The 24,468-nt window shown below is 38.1% G+C and overlaps 2 protein-coding genes across 2 annotated transcripts in view; one reads left to right on the top strand and one right to left on the bottom strand.

Moving 5' to 3' along the window:
* Positions 1-2,063: 2,063 nt before the first annotated feature.
* Positions 2,064-24,468, bottom strand: part of LOC111522889 (ubiquitin-conjugating enzyme E2 Q2) — a 28,251-nt gene continuing 5,846 nt past the window's right edge. The window contains exons 2-4 of the mRNA XM_026448308.1: positions 15,084-15,188; positions 6,011-6,067; positions 2,064-2,187 (exon numbers count right to left, since the gene is read on the bottom strand). Coding sequence (XP_026304093.1) covers positions 2,161-2,187; positions 6,011-6,067; positions 15,084-15,188 — 189 coding nt within the window. The 3' untranslated portion in view covers positions 2,064-2,160. The remainder of the gene's footprint in view (positions 2,188-6,010; positions 6,068-15,083; positions 15,189-24,468) is intronic.
* LOC111522890 (40S ribosomal protein S27) lies at positions 12,989-13,346 on the top strand. Its single transcript, XM_023187175.3, has one exon. It carries the CDS (start codon positions 13,022-13,024, stop codon positions 13,274-13,276), a length of 255 nt encoding a protein of 84 aa, XP_023042943.1. The 5' UTR covers positions 12,989-13,021; the 3' UTR covers positions 13,277-13,346.

The following is a 24,468-nucleotide window of genomic DNA, read 5'->3' as shown; positions in this document are numbered from 1 at the left end:
TGCACTCTGGCCTGGGTCACAGAGTGAGACTCCATCTCAAAAGAAAAAGAAAAAAGAAAAAGATTACAATAAAAATGGATCACCACTCAACAATTTAAGAAGTTAAAAAAAAAAGTCCAATTAAATGAAGCATTATGAAGTTTCAAGAGAATATAAAACTAGACACAAGTCTGGTTCATTTCCTTTACTTATCACCTAAAAACCTCTAGCCAACATATTCAGACCACCATGGACTCCATGATAGCATAGAATTCAGTATGAGTCTGTTCCAAACCCCGGCAATTTTTGAAAATACTGGAAGACACTCAAGGTGACACATTATTAACTCAAATAGGCTTCCATTCATAAGACAACAAGCAAGAATATTACACAGATGGTCTAGTTCACATATTAAGACACTGAGAACCATGTGTGCCTACATGCAACTGGTTGCAGTTTTTCAGTGCAGGGACTTCTCTAAAGATGAAAACACACCGATATCTTATCCTAAGACTAAATAGAAATGGAACTACTTTTTGGTCATGTGAAACTAAAGGTTTTAAAGACTACACTAGACTTTGAAGGAGAAAAAAAATCAAATTTACAAAAATATTACTCCTAGCTATGTAACCATGAACTCATTTCATATCTATAAAACATGAGAACTTTTTCCTATCTCTAAAATATAAAGAGCACCTATTTCACACAGTGGCTATGATGAATAAATGAAAAGATCTATAAAGTATAAAGTATTTAGCATAGTATCGGTCATGCAAAAGTGTTCAATAATTTATACTTGTTTTGAAGATAACTCAAACTGGGATTAATCACAAGACACAGAAAGCACAGTAACATTAATTCAAATGCTACAATCTTAGTTTTTTAAATAATCAAGATATGGGGGATTGGCTAAATTTCTTTGCTGTATGAAAAATTACCAATTAAATTAATATATAAATAAGATTGAAGGAGGGAGAGTTATCTATCTGATTTCAACATTTGGCATCTATTTGGCTAACAATTCATTCCCTGTTTTGGAGAACCTGTGCCCAAGACAAAGTAACTGGTCCTTGGATATTGTGGAGTGGGTAAATAGCTCTAATACAAGGCAGGAAGCAGTAAGTGTTCAGACAATCATTTGATGATTCCCTACTCTGTCTAAGCATTTTATGTATATACATGCATCATTTTAATTTATTTTTCATAGCAATCATCCAAAAGATATGTACCGTCTATCCATATTTTAGAGTTGAGCAAAGTGAAACCATACAACGTGTGTCTGTCTCTAAACTCAGTGTTCCTTTCCCATCCTGCTGCTTCACATAAAAGAGATGTTAAGTCAAAAGAGAAACATTACTTTTGGTTTGGTCAGAGCAGGATGGACCAAAGTCAGCTTCATGAAGGAGAAATAATTTGAGTTGTGTTTTATAGGGGAGGATGAATTTGAATATACAGATGCCACAGAAGGAAGGTCACCAGAGAAAACAGCATAGACAGGTGGAAAGGGGCATATACAGGGATCAGCTGGTGGTTCAGGATGTGAAGAGCAGATGAACAGGGTAAAAAGTGGCTATTCGTAGACGAGAAAGATAACCTTGGGCAGCAAAGCATATGAGCGTGGCTGGGCATGGTGGCTTATGTCTGTAATCCCAGCACTTGGTCAGGCCAAGGTAGTAGGAGTGCTTGAACTCAGGCGTTCAAGACCAGCATGGTCAACATAGTGAGACCTCATCTCTACTAAAAATCAAAAAGTTTAGCCTGGTGCAGTGCCACATGCCTATAGTCTGAGGCACTTGGGAGGCTGAGGCAGGAGGACCACTGGAGGCAGGAGGACCACTGGAGCCTGGGAGACCAAGGCTACAGTGAACTATGATTGTGCCACCGCACTCTAGCCCAGGTGACAGGGCAAGATCCTGTCTCAAAACCAATAAACAAATGACTGAATCTACCACTAAAGCAGGAATGGAGGAGGAGAGCAGCTGAGACCGGCATGTTCATGAATTGCCTGGTGTTGACTATAATTACTTGACCAAAAAGTCCAGGCTCCAGATATTTACACACAATTACACATTTAAATGGTCTTACCTTTCAGTCTTCCTAATTTTCTCTAATATTGCCCACTTTTCTTTTTCAATTCCTTCATCCTCCAACTTTTTCCCACTAATAGGCTCTTCTTTCATCTCATAGTGATCTAAGTTCTTCTATATCCTGCAAAAAGAAGAAAAATGTTAGCTTATTCAACCTATTTTTCTTCAGCAGTTTCTTATGCAAAAGTTAAATTATTCTTGACTCAATGGGGGACAAGAAACAGAATATATCTATCCTATGGGGACAGAGAAAAAGCCCCACATTCATTCAAGAGGCTCCCACCTTTTATATCCTGTATTTTCTTTAAAAGCTAGACTCTGGGTAAAGCAGATTTAAATCTTTACAAGGTAACAACTATTATGAAATAAGCCATCATTTATTTATTGACTTCTTTATTTATTTTCTTTATTTTTTTAAGATAGAGTCTCACTCTATCACCCAGGCAGGAGTATAGTGGGACGATCTCTGCTCACTGCAACTTCTGCCTCCCAGGTTCAGGTGATTCTCATGTCTCAGTCTCCTGAGTAGCTGGGATTACAGACGTACACCACCAAGCCCAGCTAATTTCTTTGTATTTTTAGTAGAGACAGGGCTTCACCATGTTGGCCAGGCTGGTCTCAAACTTCTGATGTCAAGTGATCTGCCCACCTCAGCCTCCCAAAGTGCTGGGATTACCAACGTGAGACACCACGCCTGGCCAAGCCATCTTTTAAATCTCCTCTTAAGAGGAACCTTTGAAACAGTTTAGCAGCAGGTGTCAAGAACCTTAACTGTTCATAGTTTGTTCCAGAAACTCGACTTCTAGAATTGTATTCCAAGAAACCAGTCTAAGATGTAAACACAAATTCAGGCATAAGGATAACTATTTCAACCTTGCAACCACAAAAACAAACAAAATCTGCATGTGCAAAAATAGCAAAACAGTTAACTCAATCCCTTGAACTATTAAGAGGTGACTGAAATACCAACACAGCTTAATTTCTCCTGTATCGAAAAACTTTGAAATGAAAAATGGAATACACATAGGAATAGAAAGAATTTCAATTATGCTGAAATAAGCGCAGAAAAAGACCAGAAGAACTTATATTGAAATGTTAATTTCAATTAATTTTAGTTATTATCTCTGGAGAGATTTGGTGCTTCCCCTAATTTCCAGGTTTATGGTTTTATGTTGTAAGCATCTATTGACGTTAATAACTTAAAAATAAATTAGAAAAAGCATTTGATCTCAGGTGCTCAGGAGGCTGAAATAGAAGGATCGTCTGGGCCCAGGAGTTTGAGGCTGCAGTAAGCTATGATCATGGCACTGCACTCCAGCCTGGGTGACAGCGACCCTATCTCAAAAACTAATAATAATTTTAAAGGAATTTGAATAACACCCCACAGAACAACATCTTAATTCACATCATTCTGCTCCCTCCCTTCCCATACTATCTGTTCTTACACATATACAAATATATGCAGAATTGTTTAAATCCTAACTTTTTTCAATTACCTTATTTTTCTACTTCAATTGCCAAAATCTCTAAAGGAGTAGTTTATATTTATCTCAATTTTTTTTTCCAAGCCGGCTAACTAACCGATTTCTAGACCAGATTACTGTCTACCTTCACTCAAACTCTGCCCATGACTCTGTACTTTATGGAGCTCCCTTCTCCCTGTGTGCACCTTTCAGCCCTGATCTTCCATCCTACACTTGTTTTTCCCCACAATGCTCACAAATGCCTTTGGCCTATATTTCCTCCTGTACCTTCAACTTTAGTCATGTTCCCATCCACAAAACTTCTCTACCTCAGTATTAATCAGCACATCCCAACAACATATCTTTCTAAAGCAATATTCTCAGCACACGATTCCCCGCTTAAGGCCTTCTTATCAACAAACACACCAAATAGAAACATGCCTGTCTCAAATTCAAGACTTCTATCCATCTGCCTTTTCTGGAAAATCTTGCATTCCATGACTTTAACAACCTTCCTTCTCAAAACAAAAGCATCCAATGCACCAAAACACACCATGTCCAAAGTCATTCTGGGCCTGTTCCCATGTTATTTTAGGAGCCTAGAATATCTGATTTTCACCTGTCCTAATCTGACATCTCCAAAGTCCAGTCTCCTACCTTTCTAGATTTCCCTCAAAGTTGCGGTCCCTTGTTTTTTATCTTGTGAAGGGAAAATGAAAGGGTTCATGAACTTTAGCACAGTGGCTACCTGACCCATGGAAAAGGTTTAATGTTTTCATGCAGCTTATTCCACCTAAGCTAAACTGCATAAAAACATTGAAACAGACTCTCATTCTAATTGGACAATTTTAAGAAGTATTTTACTCCCAGACTCATAAAACGAGTCTACAGCCAGGCACAGTGGCACACACCTGTAATCCCAGCACTTTGGGAAGTCGAGGTGGTGGATCACTTGAGGCCAGGAGTTCAAGACCAGCCTGGGCAACAGAGCGAAACTCAAACGCTACAAAAAATAAAAATAAAAAAAATTAGCTGGACATGGGGCACCGGCCTGTAGTCCCAGTTACTCAGGAGGATTACTTGAACCCAGGAGTTCAAGGTTACAGTGAGCCATGACCACGCTACTGCACTCCAGCCTGGGTGACAGTAAACCCTGTCTCAAAAAACAAACAAAGACAAGCCTACAACACTACTTTTTTAGTTCTGAAGCCCTCTAATGTATATTTTACATTAAAAATTTCCAAACCAAGAAAATGAAAGCCTAAATTAATTATAAGACCCCAAACAGAAAAAAATATTTTAAAACAATCAAGACCATGGAATTCACATACATTCTATTTGGTCAATGCAGAAACACAGAAGATCTTTGTTCCAAAGTTTAAGCTTAAATGAAAAGCTTCAGAGCCTGAAAACATTTAAAATTATACTCATGACTGACAACTGGCCTAAGCTCAATGTCTTTGGAATTTGCTCTACTAAATTTGCTACTGTTTGAACGTATTCCCTCCAAAATTCAAGTGTTGCCAATGTGATGATATTAAGAGGTAGGTCTTTTAAGAGTGATTAGGCCAAAAGGGCTCCTTCCTCCTTCATGGGATTAAGGCCCTTATGAATGAGGCCTCACATATTGGACTAGCTTGCTCTCCTGCCCTTCTGCCTGCTACCATGTGAGGATGCAGTGAAAAGGCCCTGAGACACCAAATGTTGATATTTTCATCTTGGATTTCCCAGACTCCAGAACTGTCAGAAAACAAATGACTGTTCTTTATAAATTACTCACTCTCTGTTATTCTGTTACAACACTATAAAACAGACTAAGACAAATTTCTTTGAATGATTTTTCAACAAGAGACAGTTTCACTACTTCTGGCAAGTAGTCCCTTAAATATTCTCAAATTCTCCTTTTATGCAAACATAAAATTTTTTAAACTCAGTAGTTTCTCTTCCAAAAAATAACCAAATACAGGTTAAGTACTGATTAGTATTAAATATAATTTTAGTGCTAAAAGTTAAGAGCTTTTGTTTTCCAGAAAATCAAATCTAAGAATTCAATTTGCTCAAAGGCATATCATGAGTTAGAAGTAAAGCTAAAATTTATAAGTTACATTCCATTCCAAATACGATGTGCTTTCAATTATTCCACTGAAGATATTTATGATTTTTTTTTTTGAGACAGAGTCTCACTCTTGTCGCCCAGACAGGAATGCAGTGGCACGATCTTGGCTAACTGTAACCTCCACCTCCTGGGTTCAAGCAATTCTCCTGCCTCAGCCTCCTGAGTATATGAGATTACAGGTGCCTACCACCATGCCCAGCTATTTTTTGTACTTTTAGTAGAGGCAGAGTTTCGTCATGTTGGCCAGGCTGGTCTCAAACTCCTGACCTCAGGTGATCCAACTACCTTGGCCTCCCATAATGCTGAGGTTACGGGCATGAGCCACCTCACCTGGCCAAAATATTATTCTTACATAAAATACCTACTTCAGCCATCTCTTCTTCTTCCTCTTCTTTTGAAGTCACTTCTTCTGTTGTCCCATTCTGAAATAGAGAAAGAATCTGCCAGGGTTACACAGAACAAGTATGCACATTAGAAGACTGGTGTAATAGCTTTAGGAACAAACTCCCAACCATCTGTCACTGCAGTTCCACTACCAGAGAGCTTATTAAAATTAAAATGTGCATTTTTAAATCCAACTTTGATTTGACAAACAACAGTTCTCAGCTTTTAAAAATGAAACAATTTTGAACAATTCAACTTAACGGATGCCTTAGGAATAAAGGAAAGCAATCAGTGAAACATAAAGCAAAACTGAAAAAAATTTTAAAACATAATCTAATTTAAAATAAGAAAACATTTTACTTGTATGGCTATGTGCATAAGAACAAAGGCTTATTTTGTTTAAAATAAATGTCCCAAACTATCAATTCCTCAAAACAGCTACCTTTTTAACTTTGAAAAGCCTGAATCATTACGTAAATTCAATTTCCTTACATTTTAAGAGGTCAGATGTGTTACTTATAATAGACACTTCCCAAAACTAAGAATTATGAAATGATTACCACCTCACTATAAAGGAAATTTTCTTTTAAAAAACATGTAATTTACTATCAAATATCTCTCTACAAGACACAATTTACCAATTAACACAAATTACAATTATCAAGTTCAGAAATGAATGTAATGAATTTTTAGGAAGGGCCTTCATACACAGTTTGGGCAAAGTTCAAAAGACAAGCTTCCTGGTCAGGACACAGTATATAAATGCATCTTCGACTATAAAGGCCAGTTCAGGTTAGAACCCAGAATATGTAAAAGATGAAGAAACTAGGATCCAGAAATCAAGACCAACAAAACTCTCGGCAGTATCTAAGCAGCAGCTTCCAAAATGTAATCCACCCCTTCTTCATTTCCCTAAATTGTTATATTCCAAATTCAATTATTCTGGGTATCTAAAGAATATATACCCAGCCTCAAAGTCCCAAAGAGTTTGGTTGCATCAATGGTTGAAAGAGGATTTTTGAAATGCTAATTTCAAAGCCTACCCAAAGAATCTGTTTTGCAAAAGCTCTCTGAGGTGATTCTCACATGCATCTGGGTCTGTCACCACTAGCCCAGTTACTAGCCTTCATTTTACACATGAGAAAGCTGAGCCCCCACTCCCTCAAAAAGGGGAAGTAATTTAATCAAAACAAAAAGTGAGTTAGGGGTGTGAAATCCTAAGATTTATTTCATTTCGAGATGTGACCTGGTCCTCTTTCTAAAACCCCACTGAGATGACAGAATTTTATAAAAGAGAGTAAGTTCGCTGCAGCAGCAGCAAAACAATACAAAAAGAATACCCTCGGTGAACCAAAACTGTAAGGACATGCTGGAAGATACAAAGCAGGTGGAATCAGACTACTGGGCTCAAGAAAGCCACAAACCCAATCCAAATAATGGAGGGACCACTTTTGTTTGAAGAATCAAACATTCTTCACCATACTTGTCCCAACTATAGTTGATAAGGATCACTCTGATAATAGGAAGCCTATCTTGATCTCTTACCATCAGTGTCAAAACCAGAGAGAAAAGACAGAATATTTTTTAATATAACTCAATGCAGCAGCAAAATCTTATAAGAGACCCTGCCTCTTCATTTTTGCTCAAAATCTGGAAAGCTCACCGACCAGCACCACCCCATCCTCATGCCACAGGAAGAGCACAAGTCTGCAAACTAGCAGGGGGAGGTAACAGCAGAAAAGAGTGACAATTCCGAAGACACTCATAACTACTCATACTGATCAAAGGTATACCTCATGTATAAATGAACAGATAACCATGTATCATCAGAGAGTTGAAGAAAATTATCAACCTGCAAGGAAGGTGCCAAGTCAAAGAAGCACAAATGACCTGAAGCACTGCTAATGAAGGAAATAAACAGAATTTTAAAACCTAATTGGAATCTTTAGCAGTAATTGAGAAGATACGGTATCCACAAAATACAAAACAGATTACTATGTAAAAGACAATTCTAGGAGGTAAAAATAAGACCCCCAAATCAAAAAATGAAAAAAAAACCACTTGTAGAAGGGCCAGAGCACAATGGACTTGACTCAGCAAAGCATTTAAGGTGACTCATGTCTGTAATCCCAGCACTTTGAGAGGTCGAGGTGGGTGGATCATGAGGTCAGGAGATCGAGACCATCCTGGCTAACATGGTAAAACCCTGTCTCTACTAAAAGTACAAAAAATTAGCCAGGCATGGTGGCACATGTCTGTAGCCCCAGCTACTCAGGAGGCTGAGGCAGGAGTATCACTTGAACGTGAGAGGTAGAAGTTGCTGTGAGCCAAGATCACACCACTGCACTCCAGCCTGGGTGACAGAATGAGACTCCATCTCAAAAAAAAAAAAAAAAAAAAAAAAGGAAAACCCCCACACTTTACAGTTACACAGAAAATCATACTAACTATCAGAAAGAACTAAGAATCAGATAGGCATCAGAGTTTTCATCTATAACAATAAATATCAGAACATAGAAGTGTAAAGACCTGGAAAGAAACTCAATTATGACCTCAGAATTCTATATCTAACTCCCTCAAGACAGGAAGCTTATCTGTGTATGTTTGCCTCCAGATTCTCCACACTGATATGGATGGAGTACTTCATACAGAGTCAAATATTGTTGAACAAATGATAGCAGACAGCAAGTTCATGGAACACATTCCATACACATCCCCACAAACCCTTTCTAGGGGGAAAAAAAACCCAGGATATTATTCAGAGATGGGGGCAGGGAGCAGGAGACATAATACAAGAAGTAGCAATAAGCAAAGACAACAGTAACACCAATAGTGAAGTGTAAATGATTGCTGATAATCTAGCTGAAAGGTCACAGGCCATATTCTCTGACCATACTGATGCACTAAAAATAACTCAAAAGCCACCTGAAAATGCTTTTTTAATTTTTTTTTCTAGATAACTCTTGGGTAAAAGAAGAAATTGATCCTCATGCCTCAGTCATCCAACTCCTAAGTATGTGCCCCAGAAAAATGCTGGCACAGGAGTACCGTGAAATATAGACAAGAATGATCACAGTAGCATTCGCTGTTCCTAATAACACTGGAAACAACCCACATGTCTGTATCTAGCCAAGGGGATAAATGGTATGGTGTATTCAAACAATGCAGTAAATACAGCAAAGCAAAAGAATGATAGCTACGCACAATAGGAACAAATTTCACACACAATATTGAGCACAACAAAGGTACGAAAAAATACACATAGCATGATTTTCAAAAGTTTAAACAATAGGCAACACTACACTGTATTGTTCAAGGATGCATACATGAGTGATAACACTAGAGAAACATAAGGTTTCTGTAGCGCAAGCAATGTGCCTTTTCTTCTACACCTCAGTGCTGGCTAGGTGTTGGCTCCCAACACCTAGCTATATGTTACACTAAGCTTATGTTTTACATAGTTTCAATACATGTCGTATCTCACAATAAAAAGGTTTTTTTTTGGTGGGGGCAGAGTTTCGCTCTTACTGCCCAGGCTTGAGTGCAGTGGCACGATCTCAGCTCACTGCAACCTGTCTCCCGGGTTCAAGCAGTTCTCCTGCCCCAGCCTCCTGAGTAGCTGGATTTGTAGGCATCTGCTACCACACCCAGCTAATTTTTGTATCTTTAGTAGAGATGGGCTCTCTCCCTGTTGGTCAGGCTGGTCTCGAACTCCTGACCTCAGGTGATCTGCCTGCCTTGGCCTCCCAAAGTGTTGGGATTACAGGCATGAGTCACCGTGCCCGGCAAATAAAAAGTTTTAATAGTAAGAGCAACGAGAACATAGGATGCAATAAAATGACTTAGAAAATACAAACTGTTTAGAAAATAGATTTTAAAACTTGTGTAATAAAGTCAAACAGCACCCAAAGAAAATGTATACTCTTATATGTTTGTTTAAAAAGCAATTTAAATTACATTGATCTACTAAACTAGAAAAAGTAAAATAAAGAAAAAGGGGAAATAATTAAGACATAAGGAAAATGTGAAAAGAAACCCACTAAATTTAAAACATAAAACTAAAGGAGGATTCTTTCAAAAGACTAAGATAATAAAACAACCATGCCTCTGATAAGTGATCAAGATAAAGAAAACTTTGAAGAGAAAAGGGCATATAGCCACATGTTAATATGATGCAAAAAGTGAAAACTTTACACATCTTTACACCTTTGAAGTGTGGAAGAAGTGCTCATTTCTTTTAAGAATCTACAGTTATGAAAACTAACTGAAGAAATGGAAAATCTGGAGACCAATACGCAAGAAGGAAAAAGACAAAGACTCATCCTCCGAATTGGACATTTATTTAAACCAAGGTTTGTCAGCCTCAGCAATATTGATATATTGGGCCAGACAATTCTTTGTGGAGGATTCTCCTGGTGTGTTGTGGGACATTTAGTAACAACCCCTCTACCCACGGAATGCCAATAAGACCTCCCGACCATGGCCAGTTGTGACCACAAAAATGTCTCCAGATATTTCCAAACGTTCCATGGGAGGCAAAATATTCCTGCAGTTGAAAATTACTATGTAAACTAGATTTACATCCTAGGTGTTAGAAAAAAGATGTAAAGCTTCCCAAGTTAGCCCTGCATACCCTTGATGACTGAAATGAAATAAGAGCCTTAAAGGAAACAAATAAAACTTTAATCTTATTTAATACAGAAGTAAAAAATAGAATATTACCATAGCCGTTCTAACAGTGTTTATTATAGGAATGAAAGGATGATGCAAAATTAGGAAAATTTCATCAGGTAATTCACAAATTATATTTCTCCATAGAATTGTAGGCACAATCATGAAAAACAAGTTAGCTCTATATGCATTAAGTTCATGTGATATTCAGTGGAAAACACAAGTTGCATATGTCTTATAGAAAAAAACTGAAGACTGAACACATATTTCCACCATCTGCTCTTTGCCCTGAGGCTCCACTAGAAATACAGTGAAGAAGAAACATTATATAAACACACAATTACAAAAAAAAGGAATGGGATTACCAACAGAAGATAATTTACCTCCATTAGACAATGACAGTAAATGGAAAATGGTTAATTAATGGAGCAAAGCAAACAAAAGTAGAGGTTGGGGGATACCAATTACAAGTAGGCTAATTTGTCCCACAGCAACCTGGAAAAGTTCTAGACTCAGACACCAGGTATCCCTGAGAGTGGGACTGATAGGCAAGACTGAAAACAGAGATTAACCAAAAGCCTATACAGAGAACACATTTTCCAGGCCCTGAAACACACTACTCTCCCCCATCTCCTTAAGCAGAACCCAAGCAAACTTATCTACCTCAGACAAGAGAATGTAGATTTTACCTCCAGAGGAATGGAGTAGTTTCAGCCATCATTTATGATTGCACTGGGAGATAAGATAGAGGGATAGAGGATAACAATCAGGAATCAGCATATATTCCCCCTAAAAGCTAACGGTTGCCAAGTATTGGCCATGAAGAACTCCTAATCGATTTTTTATTTTTACTTTTTATTTGTATTTATTTTATTTATTTATTTATTGAGACAGGGTCTTGCTCTTTCACCCAGGCTGGAATGCAGGAATGCAGTGGGATGATCACAGCTCACTTCAGCCTCAACATCCCAGGCTCAAGTGATCCTTCTGCCTCAGCCTCCCAAGTAGCTGGGACTACAGGTGGGTGTCACCACACCTGGCTTTTTTATTTATTTATTTTTTGTAAAGATAGGGTCTCACTATGTTGCCCAAACTAGTCTTGAGCTCCTGGGCTCAAGTGATCCTCCACATCAGTCTCCCAAAGCACCGAGATTGTAGGTGTGAGCCATCACACCCAGCCTCCCAGTCTTTTAGTACCTCTCCCAAATATGAATGAACAAGAAAGGGAATTACAAAAAGGAATACAGGCTGAGTATGGTGGCTCGTGCCTTTAATCCCAGCACTTTGGGAGGCCGAGGTGGGCAGATCACTTGAGGTCAGGAATTCAAAACCAGCCTGACTAACATGGAGAAACCCCTTCTCCACTAAAAATACAAAAATTAGCTGGGCGTAGTGGCACATGCCTGTAATCCCAGCTAATCAGGAGGCTGAGGCAGGAGAATTGCTTGAACCCATGAGGCAAAGTTTACAGTGAGCCAAGATCACGCCATTGCACTCCATCCTGGGCAACAAGAGTGACACTCTGTCTCAAAAAAAAAAAAAAAAAAGACTACAAATGATAAGCAACATAGAATAGATATTTAAGGAAAGGCTTCAAAAAGAAAAATAAGACCAAAATAAACTAAGAAAAAAAAGTATTAAAGAACAAAGAGATGCTAGGGAGAAGACAAAAGAGTATCAAAATCACTTTATAAAGACATTTGTGAATGTATTATATGAACAAAACAAAAATAGAATATGAATAAGGAATAATCAGAGAAGAAAAAGGTCTTAGAACTCAGGGTTCATCTTGGGAGTTGGTCCCCAATGAGCCACACCTCCTGTCACCATGTCCTTGGACAGGCCCATCCCACAGTGAATCTGGGTTGGCCCCAAGACTCACTTTAACCTAGAGAATTTGGTAGAAATGACACTGGACCTGCTCCAGGTCTAAGTCTTAAGAACACCTGGTAGCTCCGCTTCTGTGCTTCTGGAAGCCAAAACAAGTACTGACTATCCTTTGAGAAACAGAAGCCACAAGAAGACGCCTGAGAGGATGAGATACTATGCAGAGAGGAAGGCCACATGAAGAAACACCAAGGCGGCAGACCTGTGGGTGAAGAAGCCATCTCAGACACTCCACTGCAGCTGAGTATCCAGATGACCAGTCCCTGACACCATCTAACTGCACAGTGAGAGACGCCAAATGAAACCAGCAGAAAAACTGTCCAGCTATCCCCAGTTAACCCATACGGTAGTGACAGATAGACAAATGTGTAGTTTTATGCCATTAAGTTTTGGGAAAATGCTTTCCGGCGGTGACGACCTACCCACACGAGAACATGCCTCTCGCAAAGGATCTCCTTCATCCCTCCCCAGAAGAGGAGAAGAGGAAACACAAGAAGAAACGCCTGGTGCAGAGCCCCAATTCCTACTTCATGGATGTGAAATGCCCAGGATGCTATAAAATCACCACGGTCTTTAGCCATGCACAAACAGTAGTTTTGTGTGTTGGCTGCTCCACTGTCCTCTGCCAGCCTACAGGAGGAAAAGCAAGGCTTACAGAAGGATGTTCCTTTAGGAGGAAGCAGCACTAAAGGCACTCTGAATCAAGATGAGTGGGAAACCATCTCAATAAACACATTTTAGATAAAAAAAAAAAAAAAAGTTTTGGGAAAATTGGTAAAGCAACAATAAATAACCAAAACAAAACTTAAAGTTATGACTGTCCAAATAAAATTTCCTAAAAGTCAAAAGATAAAAATATTCCAGAACTTAAAATTTAAAAAAATTAGAAATAATGTGAGATACATGATTCAAGACAAAAGGACTAAAATCCAATTAACAGACACTTCAAAATGAACAAACAAAATGGAAAGGAGAAAGTTAACAAAAATATGACAAGATTCAAGATTCCAACTTTGAGTCTATTCATAGGCCTGTCCATTCGGTGTATCCAGCACAATGAATGAAAAAAGACCCACACTAAGTACAATGTTGTACTATTTCAGCTCACCAAGGAAAAGACAAACTCCTAAAAGTTTCCAGAAAGTCATGCATAAATGAGTGAAACTCAGGATGACATGAGGTTCCACCACCATGACTGGTTAGAAGACAACAGCACAGACTTTAAAATTCTAAGGTAAAATTATCCTCAACATAGAAATATATAATCAACCAAACTATCCATCAAGTGTGAGGGTAGCTTATGACAAAAGAGAATAGTGATGGGGATGTGCTATGCACCAGGCACTGTTCTAAATGGTTTACATGTACCAACTCATTTAATCCTCATAGCTCCCTAGAAACATAGGTACTAATACTATTACTGGTTCCCCCATTTTGCAAATGGAAAATTGATGCATAGAGCAATTAGGGAATCAGCCCAAGGGCATACAGCTAATAAGCAGTAGAACCAAGATTCAAACCTATCTCAGATTATCTCCATAACCCAAACACTGGATTGTATTTTTTCAGAAACTACAGATCAGAAAATATACCACCCCATGCTTCTTTTGGGTTTTACTTGAGGACACAGTCAGGTAAAATGACAAAGGGAAAGCCAAGAAAGATGACATGGGATCCAGGAAACTATGGATCTACTCTAGGAGAGCAGATGAGAAAAACCTCAAGATGACATCTGCACAGCCAACCCAAAGAACAATCTGCCAAAATGGGCACAGAGGAGCCAAAGACTTTGGAAGAGAAGGAGATCCCACAGAAAGGGCTACAACAGAATTTTTTATTTAAAAATTATTATTATGAGGAAGACACTGCAAAACAAAAAGCAGCACCAAGAAAACAAATATCCTATCCTAAACATTCTAGAAAACTTGGCTTTATAAAGTCCTAATGATAATTACTGATAACTTATATGACTAAAGATAATATTTGAGGAAGGAAAAGTAGGTGGTATAAGAGCTAAATTCTCATGTCTTATACTAAAAAGTCAATAACTGATACCTAAATAGATAAATCCAGGAAGAAGTTAGGGGTAGTGGTGAGCTAGTGGAGATTTCTGTTGCTTGCAGGAGATAACATTTGGGCGAGTCCTTAAGAAGCATAGACAGACTTAAGGAGATGGCATTTCTAGGTGAAGGTAATTCAATGAACAAAGACAAACAATGAAAGAAGCAAGAACATTTATGGACACCAGGAATATTAACAACAAAAAGCAGGTGTTAGGGAAAAGGGCAATTTTTTTCCTGTCATACTAAACGCTAGCAGCTCCAAAGAATGAAAAGGTTATTTTTAGTATCTAAAACAGAACAAACAAAACAATTCAATAGGAACAGAAAAACAAACTTATAAATAAGTTGAATAATTTTAAAAAATCATCCTAGTTTGACTTTTGTTTGAGACAATTTATTTTCACTCTTGAACACTACAGAATTTTTACTTTACCTGACCCATGGGTAGTGGTTGATCTGGCATCTCAACATCCAGGTGCTTGGGAAGGTTATCTAATCTGCAGAGTCCACATATCCAGCACTTCAATTGCTGATAAAGCTATAAAACACATTTCAGTAAATAAGCATTATGTTAAAGAGCCCTTAGAAGACATCAATAATGTTCTGACTACTGTAATCAATCCAGTAGGAAATAAAAAAGTTTCTTATTACTCACCTACAGCTTACAGATTAAAAAAAAACCTCTTTAAAATATTTTCAGGAGGCTCTAGTTTAAGAAAGTTACTATGGCTTGGGGTATAATCACTACAACTGATACCTGACAGAATGACAAAAACAAAGGCAGAGGATCCTAGGGAGTTCCAGATATTGTCCAATTTCTCATTGCTACCTTGTTTTCCTAGAAACTTACAATTTCAAATAAGAGAACATTAATGCATTAATGAGGCTACCAAAAAGAAAAAGGAAAAAAAGAAAAAGAAAAAAAATCACACACCAGCAGTGTTACACATGGATATAAAATTATATATTCCAGTCATAGTCAGTTAAAACTACAAAAGCAAATGTAATCCAGCAGACAGAGCCTGGAAATCTAGATGACTTTGGATATCACATCTAATTCCTTGAGTTTGAGTCTACTGATCTGTAAAACAAAGAAATGAAAACTTTCCCAGAATGATAAAGATTAAATGAAAACTATAAAACATTTGATACTTAGTAGGCTCTTAAGTGTCTGTCTAAAAAATAATAATTCACTAGGAAACTGCAAAGAATAACTAAATTTCCATGTTTAAGTCCAAATTGTGTTGTAAGCACATTTACTTTAAGGAAGTAAGCAAGGTAAACTATGTGCACAAGTGTGGTTTTCATTGTTGGAAATGTTTTTCAATGTATAAGGTGACTCAAATGGGATCTAATAAGGCAACTCACTTCACTTGGTCAGGAACAATTTTCTGGGTGTCTCTGACCAAGAAGAGAGATGAAGAGAAAGAAGCAGGTTTACAAAGGACAAAAAAAGAAGACACAGGATTAGAATGGGTTAACGAAGCAAAGAATAAGCCTTCCCAAAGTGAACAATGAAGAAAGTGGAAACAGGAAGGTTGAACCATAAATTAGGATCCACCAAAAATCCTCATGCTTAAAAGGAAGCTAAGCCCCAGTGTGGATTTGTTATGCACCTAATGTGCTCTGTTTTGTGCTAAATACATAATGAAAATGAGGCAGGGCGATCTGGACACAGACCTGGACACTCTGACCTCTGGCACAGAAGGGGCTACAGGAGGGCTGGGGTGAAACAGGAATTAAAAGAAATTAAAGAATGTGTAAGCAAAAACTCAGTTGAATGTAAAAAAAAACAAAACAAAACCGAATTCCCCCTAAGAAAGAAAAAGAGGTGGAGTACTTTAAAAATTAACTGCCTGTCTTTCTGAGGCTAGTGAGCCTTATCTCTCCTCCTTTCCCAGGCATTGTGAAGACCCTGTTTCTCTAGTTGTGCAGTTGACAACTAGAGAAAGATCACTAGACAGATAAACTCAAGTTGTAAAACATGTTTTTCCTTGAAAAGTAATAAATAATGTAATGTATGTCTCAATTGAAAAACTATCTTTGTTTCTTGCTTCTGTAATATGCTTCCCCCTGCATAGATCTCCCCCACCCCACAAAATGCTTAAAAGGTAACCTGACTCTTCGTTCAGGGCTCAGTCCTTTAGATGTTAATCTGACTGGGCCAGGGCACCTAAATAATAATATATATCCTCCACAACCCCTCAGTCTCTCTGATTCCTAAATTATCCCACTGCAGGGGGAGAGAGGCAGCAGGGTAGTGGAGTCATACCAAGCAACAAGAAAGACAGGGTAGTGGCTGGGCACGGTGGCTCACACCTGTAATCCCAGCAATTTGGGAGGCTGAGGCAGGCAGATCATCTGAGGTCGGGAGCTCGAGACCAGCCTGACCAACATGGTGAAACCCCATCTCTACTAAAAATACAAAAATTAGCTGGGCATGGTGGCAGGTGCCTGTAATCCCAGCTACTCAGGAGGCTGAGCCAGGAGAATTGCTTGAACCTGGGAGGTGGAGGTTGCAGTAAGCCGAGATTGCACCATTGCACTGCAGCCTGGGGGACAAGAGTGAGAGTTCATTGAAAGAAAGAAGAAGAAAGGAAGAAAGGAAGAAAGAAAGAAATAAAGAAAGAAAGGAAGAAAGGAAGAAAGAAAAGAAAGAAAAGAAAGAAAGAAAAAGAAAGAAAGAAAGAAAGAAAGAAAGAAAGAAAGAAAGAAAGAAAGAAAGAAAGAAAGAAAGAAAGAAAGAAAGAAAGAAAAAGAAAGAAAGAAAGAAAGAAAGGAAGGAAGGAAGGAAGGAAGGAAGGAAGGAAGGAAGGAAGGAAGGAAGGAAGGAAGGAAGGAAAAAGAAAAGAAGAGAAAGACAGACAGGGTAGTACATTTTCCATGAATTTCAATTTTACTCTCTTCCCCCACCACACAAACACAAAAAGCATTTAAGGCAAGGGGGAAAAAAACAGATCACAGGGAAAATAGTAAGAGACATTCAGAAGGACAGGTCTTAGAAATTTACTAGTGTCGAGGGGAGGGGGGCGGTCAGAGAACAGTAGTATATAAAAGAATGCTAGCAGTTCCCAGGTTTAGGCATGGGTGACTAGTTTGATTATTTCATTTTGTCCCACTCACAATTACAAGGAGAATTATTGATGGAACACATGATAGGGCTGATAGAGTGCTAGGAAGTGGATACATGAAAATTTAAATATCATCATTTTGAACACCCATGTCACTCCAAGTGAGATTCCTAACATATATGATATACAGACAGATATATGGGTTTGAAACTCTGGAGATGAATACAGATTTAGGAATCCCTGGAACACAGGTCATGACTTCAGTAATGGGAGTCAAAGATTACTCAGAGAAAGCACAGAATGAAAAGAGAAGAAAGAAGTAGACCAAGGAAGAAGAGATTGGAGGAGACCAAGGCAGGGTGATAAGATCAAAACAGGAGAAAAGAATCCAATAGAAGTCCCATTTGATTATCATGTCCCTTCCCAGAGGACATGGACATGCCTTTTTATCTTTTATACCCAATTATAACAGGTCCTGGCACAGAAGCCACACAGTTTTTTTTTTTTTTAATTGTGTTCTACCCTTCAGTTTCCTGTATCCACCAGGGGAGAAAAGAGTAAGTATAAACAAGCACAGACATAGATTTTTTTACATTGTATACTAAAGGGGTCTGATTATATACAATATTTTATGCCTCACTTTTTTACTTAATATATTTTAGAAGTTTGCACATGCTCTTATGGAAAGACTGCCTGCATTTTTTTGGTCTACAACAGAATACTCTATTATAAAACTGTACACTATAATTTTTATTTAACCAGCTCTTTATTGGTGGACATGAAGAATGGAGGAATGCTTCAACAAAGGAACAATCAACAGTATCAAAATACTGCAGAGAGGTCAATTTGGGGACTAAGAGGGGAGCCACTGGATTTGGCAACTGGGAGATAAATTTTAGTGCAATGATGAAGGCAGATTCCAGATTATAATGAGCTCAGTGAAAAAAGGTGAAGACATATAGCTTATTCTCTCAAGAAACTACGCTATGGTAAACTGGCAGAGGCTGTAAGAGTGGGCGGTGAGTTGTTTTCTCCTTCATGTAAATATATTTACTTTTTTAAACACTAGGCCCAATTTTATACCCAACTTCATTAATTTTACGAACATATTTATATAAGTATGTATATATGTATGTTATGTAATGTTTTAGACACTGAAAAATAACTCATTTCTGCTATTATAAAACTGCTATCTTTAGATGTTCAGAAGCAACTCCCTAAAACTAGGTAGCAGTAATGGAGTTAAGTCTATCATTCTTTCCCATCAACCCCCTTGCTGGAAATGTAAACATGTGTCCATCAAGCCTTTAATTTTTACATCTTATCTTCATGGCTCTCCATACAAAACTTAACCTTTTTTTTTGTATTTGTATATGTATTTATATGTCTATATATATATATATATATATATAGAGAGAGAGAGAGAGAGAGAGAGAGAGTCTTGCTATATTGCTCAGGCTGATCTCAAACTCCTGGGCTCAAGCAATCCTCCTACCTTGGCCTCACAAAGTGCTGGGATTACAGGCATGAACCACTGTGCCCAGTCTCAGGCTTAACTCTTAAAATATCTTCAAGCCAATGTTCTTCTGTTCTAATTTTTAAGAATAGATGTGTTTAAACCAACTATAACTTATTTTGACAAAAATTGGAGTTAAGACTCAAACTTCCTCAAATGGTCAGTTCTCATAAAACTATTTACAGAATAATCTATCCTTTCACTGTTAAGTTAAAATACCACCTTTTCCTTACACTAAATTCTCATTTGCATGACTCTAGTTCTAAACTTCCATTGCCTTTATCTGTCTGGCCCAGGGCTAGTCTACAATATTTTATTTAACATCTGATTGAAAGAGTCTATACTTTATTATTTTTTATTATTTACTCTTCTAAACAAACTTTAGAGTCATTTTGTCAAGTGCCAAAAATAAATCTGCTGGAATTTGTAAATTGTGTGTGTGTATATATATACACACACAGTTTATATATATATGAATAGATATAAAATATAAAATATATATATATATATACACACACACACTTTTTTTTTTTTTTTTTTTTGAGACAGGGTCTCACTCTGTCACCTAGGCTGGAGTTCAGAGGCATGATCTCAGCTCACTTCAACCTCTGCCTCCCAGGCTCAAGTGATCCTCCTGCCTCAACCTCAGGAGTAGTTGGAACTACAGGTGTGTGCCACAGACATCCAGCTAATTGTCATCTACTCACCTCAGCTTCCCAAACTTTTGGGATTACAGGTATGAGCCGCTGTGCCCAGCAGAAATTACATTTATAAATTAATATGAAGACATGTTGATAACTAACATATTTATAACATGAAATCTGCTCATCCAGGAACATAGAATGCAAATCTTTCATTCCACTCAGCAAAATTTTGTCATGTCCTTGATAAAAGTCCTGCACATCTAAGTTTATTCCTAGATATTTAATTTTTGCTGAAATACATGAAAAAATACTTCATCACTATGTCTTCTATGTGATTATAGCCAACATTGGGGAAGGCTAATGATTTTTATATAAAAGAGCTTTTAACCAGTAATCTTAAAAATTGTTTTTTTCAGTTGGTTCCTTTGGATATTTTTAGGTAAACAATCATGTCAACTGAAAATAATGATTGTTATTTTTCTATAAAGACTATGACATCATAGGAAAATACAGTAAATACTTTTTAAAGGAATATAAAAGGGCCAGGTGCAGTGGCTCATGTCTATAATCCCAGCACTTTGGGAGGCCAAGGTGGGCAGATCACGAGGTCAGGAGATAGAGACCATCCTGGCTAACATGGTGAAACCCTGTCTCTATTTAAAAAAATACAAAAAATTAGCCAGGTATGGTGGTGGGCACCTGCAGTCCCAGCTACTGGGGAGGCTGAGGCAGGAGAATGGTGTGAACCCAGGAAGCGGAGCTTGCAGTGAGTCGAGATTGCACCACTGCACTCCAGCCTGGGTGACAGAGCAAGACTCCATCTCCAAAAAAAAAAATATATATATATATATATATAAAACTTTAGAGAATATGACCTCAACTATTGAAACATATGTATAAGGGTTATGTATTTTACTAGCAAAGAAAAAATATATACTGGTAGAAAATGGCCATGATGTCAACTGTCAACAGTGGTTATATTAGGTAGAGAAATTATGGGAGACTTGAATTTTTTCTTTTTCTTTTCTGTACTTTACTAATTTTCTCAGTAATTATGAGAATTATGAAGTTGCTTATGAGTTTTAGATTTTTTAAAAAAAGGTTTTTAAAATTTTTCCAACATGGAAAGTTACATTTCTTTATATACTAAAAACAAAAACAAAACTTTCTATTTGAATATCTTTGACTTTTACTGCAGACTTACAGACCCTTGAAAGAAAAGGCAATTCCCTCCCACTAGTTCTGGTGTCATTCTCCCCATCTCTGCCTTCACTTCCACCTTGGTCTTTTTTCTACTTCCCACCTTGGCTAGTGGTCTCTACTCAAAATGCTTGCTTGGCTTAATGGTTTGAATTCAGGAAAAAAGAGATCCTGAATTCCTAATCTAAACTGAGGTTATACATGTGGGAAATAATAAAGAGAATCCAGATAGTAAGTAAGATTTGGAGGGCTTAAAATACCCAGACTTTACTTCCTCTAAGATTATAGTCTTTAATCATGTTTTTTTTTTTTATCGTATTATCTCTTAACATTTAATTTCTAAATATAATGTTCATGAGGAAAAGAGAAAATAGCTTGGCTTCTTTCCTCTCAGAATTGTTTTTCTTAGTATCTTCTAGACATTCCAGAACTTATGTCAGATTTGGCTCATCAGAGTCCACAAACCATATTGGTGAAGAAAATGAACAGGATTCCTGTTTAACACAGAGACACCTATGTTAAACATTTACGTACAGACTAACCCAAATATGCAATGAAACCACACCACTAAATGGCAAGGTGACCATGGATTTAAACAAAATGTGTGGGGGGAAAAGTAACACATTAAAACCCAAGTGAGGAGCTGGACTTCTGAGACAGCCATCCTTGCATAGCACTGTCTGCTGCTACAGCTCATAGAAGTCAACAATTTTCTTCAACACTGGTAGGCAGCCTCTAAATGGCCCTGATCACTGTCACTTCCTGCCATTCATGCCCTTGTAAAATTCCCACTCCTGGACCTAGTGACTCACTTCTAACAAAGAGAATACAGCAAAAGTAATAACATCACTTCTGAGGTGAGGCTACAAGGAGGCTACGATGCCTGCCTTGGTCACCCTTCTCCTGCTCTTTCCATTGCTCCCTCTGATGGAAGCCAGTTGCCATGTGATGAGGTGCCCTATGGAGAGGCCCACATGGCAAGGTATTGTAAAAGGCCTCTGACCAATAGCCATCTAGATATGGGGGCCCAGTCCAACAGCCTCTGAGATGAATCCTGCCAATGCAAGCTTGGAGATGGATTCTCTCCCTATCCTGCCTTGGGATGATCACAGCTGCCACCAACACCTTCACTGCCTGGTGAGAGGCCAAGCCAGTGAACCCAAGGTAAACTGCACAGAATCCTGACCCACAGAAACTGTGAGATAAGGTTTGTTGTTTTAAGCCACTAAATTTGTTACAGAGCAATAGATTCCTAATTCAAACACCATAAAATTCTAACATTTTATTCTATCACACGAACCAAGTAATCCCAATAAATGCCATTACTATACATATATTTTCAGAACACAATTACGTGTGATTTTTTAAAAAAGCTAATGAACTAAACATGAACTAAGCATTATGTGCTTTCACCCACTAATAGACATTTGTTCTATTATGTTGTCCTGTTTCTATTACAAATTGGGGAAAAGCCATCATTATTATATGTTAGCTTCAGAAGAACTAGGTTCAGGTCATGGAAAACCAGAAAACGATGAAAACCATAGAAAACCAGAAAAACAAGTTGGCTGGTCACGGTGGCTCATGCCTGTAATCCCGACACTTTGGGAGGCCGAGGCAGGTGGATCACAAGGTCAGGAGATCGAGACCATCCTGGCCAACATGGTGAAACACCGTCTCTACTAAAATAAAAACAATTAGCCAGGCATGGTGGCATGTGCCTGTAGTCCCAGCTACTCAGAAGGCTGAGGCAGGGGAATCGCTTCAACCTGGAAGGCAGAGGTTTCAGTGAGCTGAGATGTGCCGCTGCACTCCAGCCTAGTGACACAGCAAGACTCCATCTCAAAAAAAAAAAAGAAAAAGAAAGAAAAGAAAAACAAGTTGTATTGAAGGAGGACATCATTAACAGCATATCTCTTCAATAATGGCTTATTGTACTATTTTCATTCTTCTCATTCCTCTCTTATAGTGTCCCAAATATCTTTGCAGGCCAAAATAAACTCTTAGAATTAATCCCCCCCCCTTTTTTTTTTTTTTTTTTTAGACAGAGTCTTGCTCTATCACTCAGGCTGGATGCAGTGGCACCATCTCAGCTCACTGCAAGCTCTGCCTCCCGGCTTTGCACCATTCTCCTGCATCAGCCTCTGGAGTAGCTGGGACTATAGATGCCCGCCACCACACCTGGCTAATTTTTTGTATTTTTAGTAGAGATGGGGTTTCACCGTGTTAGCCAAGGTGGTCTTGATCTCCTGATCTCATGATCCGCCTGCCTTGGCCTCCCAAAGTGCTGGGATTACAGGTGTGAACCACCACTCCTGGCCCAATCCTATTCTTAAAGAACACCACTTTTGGACTATTGCATTTTCTTCTTCAAATTCTTCAGCATACATTGGGAATATACCACATGAACCATTTCTACATTTTTAGTTTTGGTTTGTTTTTTTTTTTTTTTTTTTTTTTTGCTAAAGAAACTGCAACTAGATTTAGGACCTCATTCTATTAGGTTAGTATTTGTCTAGTAAACTTGAGCATAAGCAAAATAAAATACATGTTGTTGCTCTGGACTGAAACCCATCAAAACCATATTTTAAAAACTATAAAAACATTAACTGAAATCAAGTTTTTAAAAATCTTGTAGATGAAAAGATATGACATATTGTAGGTTTAAGTACCTATTTCAATGGTTCCCAAAGTGTGGCCCTCAGACCCCCAGGTCCAAACTATTTTGACAGGAATACTAACATGGTGACATTTGCTGTAAGGGTATAGATACAATAGTGGGTTAAAATTCTGGTACTTTACCCAAATAAAGGCAGTAACACCAAACTACTAGTAGTCAAGGTATGACTACTATGCACAGGAAAGGTTTAAAGGTTTAAAAAGGAAAGGTGGGCCAGGCACAGTGACTCACGCCTGTAATCCCAGCAGTTTGGGAGACCAAGGCGGGCAGATCACCTGAGGTCAAGAGTCTGAGACCAGCCTGGCCAACATGGTGAAACCCCATCTCTACTAAAAATACAAAAATTAGGAGGACATAGTGGTTGCATGCTTCTAGTCCCAGCTATTTGGCAGGCTGAGGCAGGAGGACTGATTGAGCACAGAAGATTGAGGCTACAGTGAGCTGTGGTCATGCTACTGCACTTCAGCCTGGGTGACAGAACAAGACCCTGTCTCAAAAATCAAAAGAATGTCTATGATGAAGGAGTGAAAATTTTACATCTTAATCCTTGAATATATCTTTTTAATATTTTATGTGATGAAACGGGAAGTATACACGAGCATTCCTACAGACAGCCTGAGAAAAAACCCTTGGGTGATTAAGTCATGAAGTGAATTAACCACTTTAATGGAATATCATTTTTACTTCAAAGGATGACTGACAAAAAA

This window comes from Piliocolobus tephrosceles, chromosome 6 (assembly GCF_002776525.5).
Source record: "Piliocolobus tephrosceles isolate RC106 chromosome 6, ASM277652v3, whole genome shotgun sequence".
In the NCBI taxonomy this organism is placed as follows: Eukaryota; Metazoa; Chordata; class Mammalia; order Primates; family Cercopithecidae; genus Piliocolobus; species Piliocolobus tephrosceles.
This window is presented reverse-complemented; position numbering and strand designations above follow the sequence as displayed.

What these genes read in the sequence shown, in the direction of transcription:
- LOC111522890 (XM_023187175.3), top strand. Translation starts at nt 13,022, where the DNA reads ATGCCTCTCGCAAAGGATCTCCTTCATCCCTCCCCAGAAGAGGAGAAG.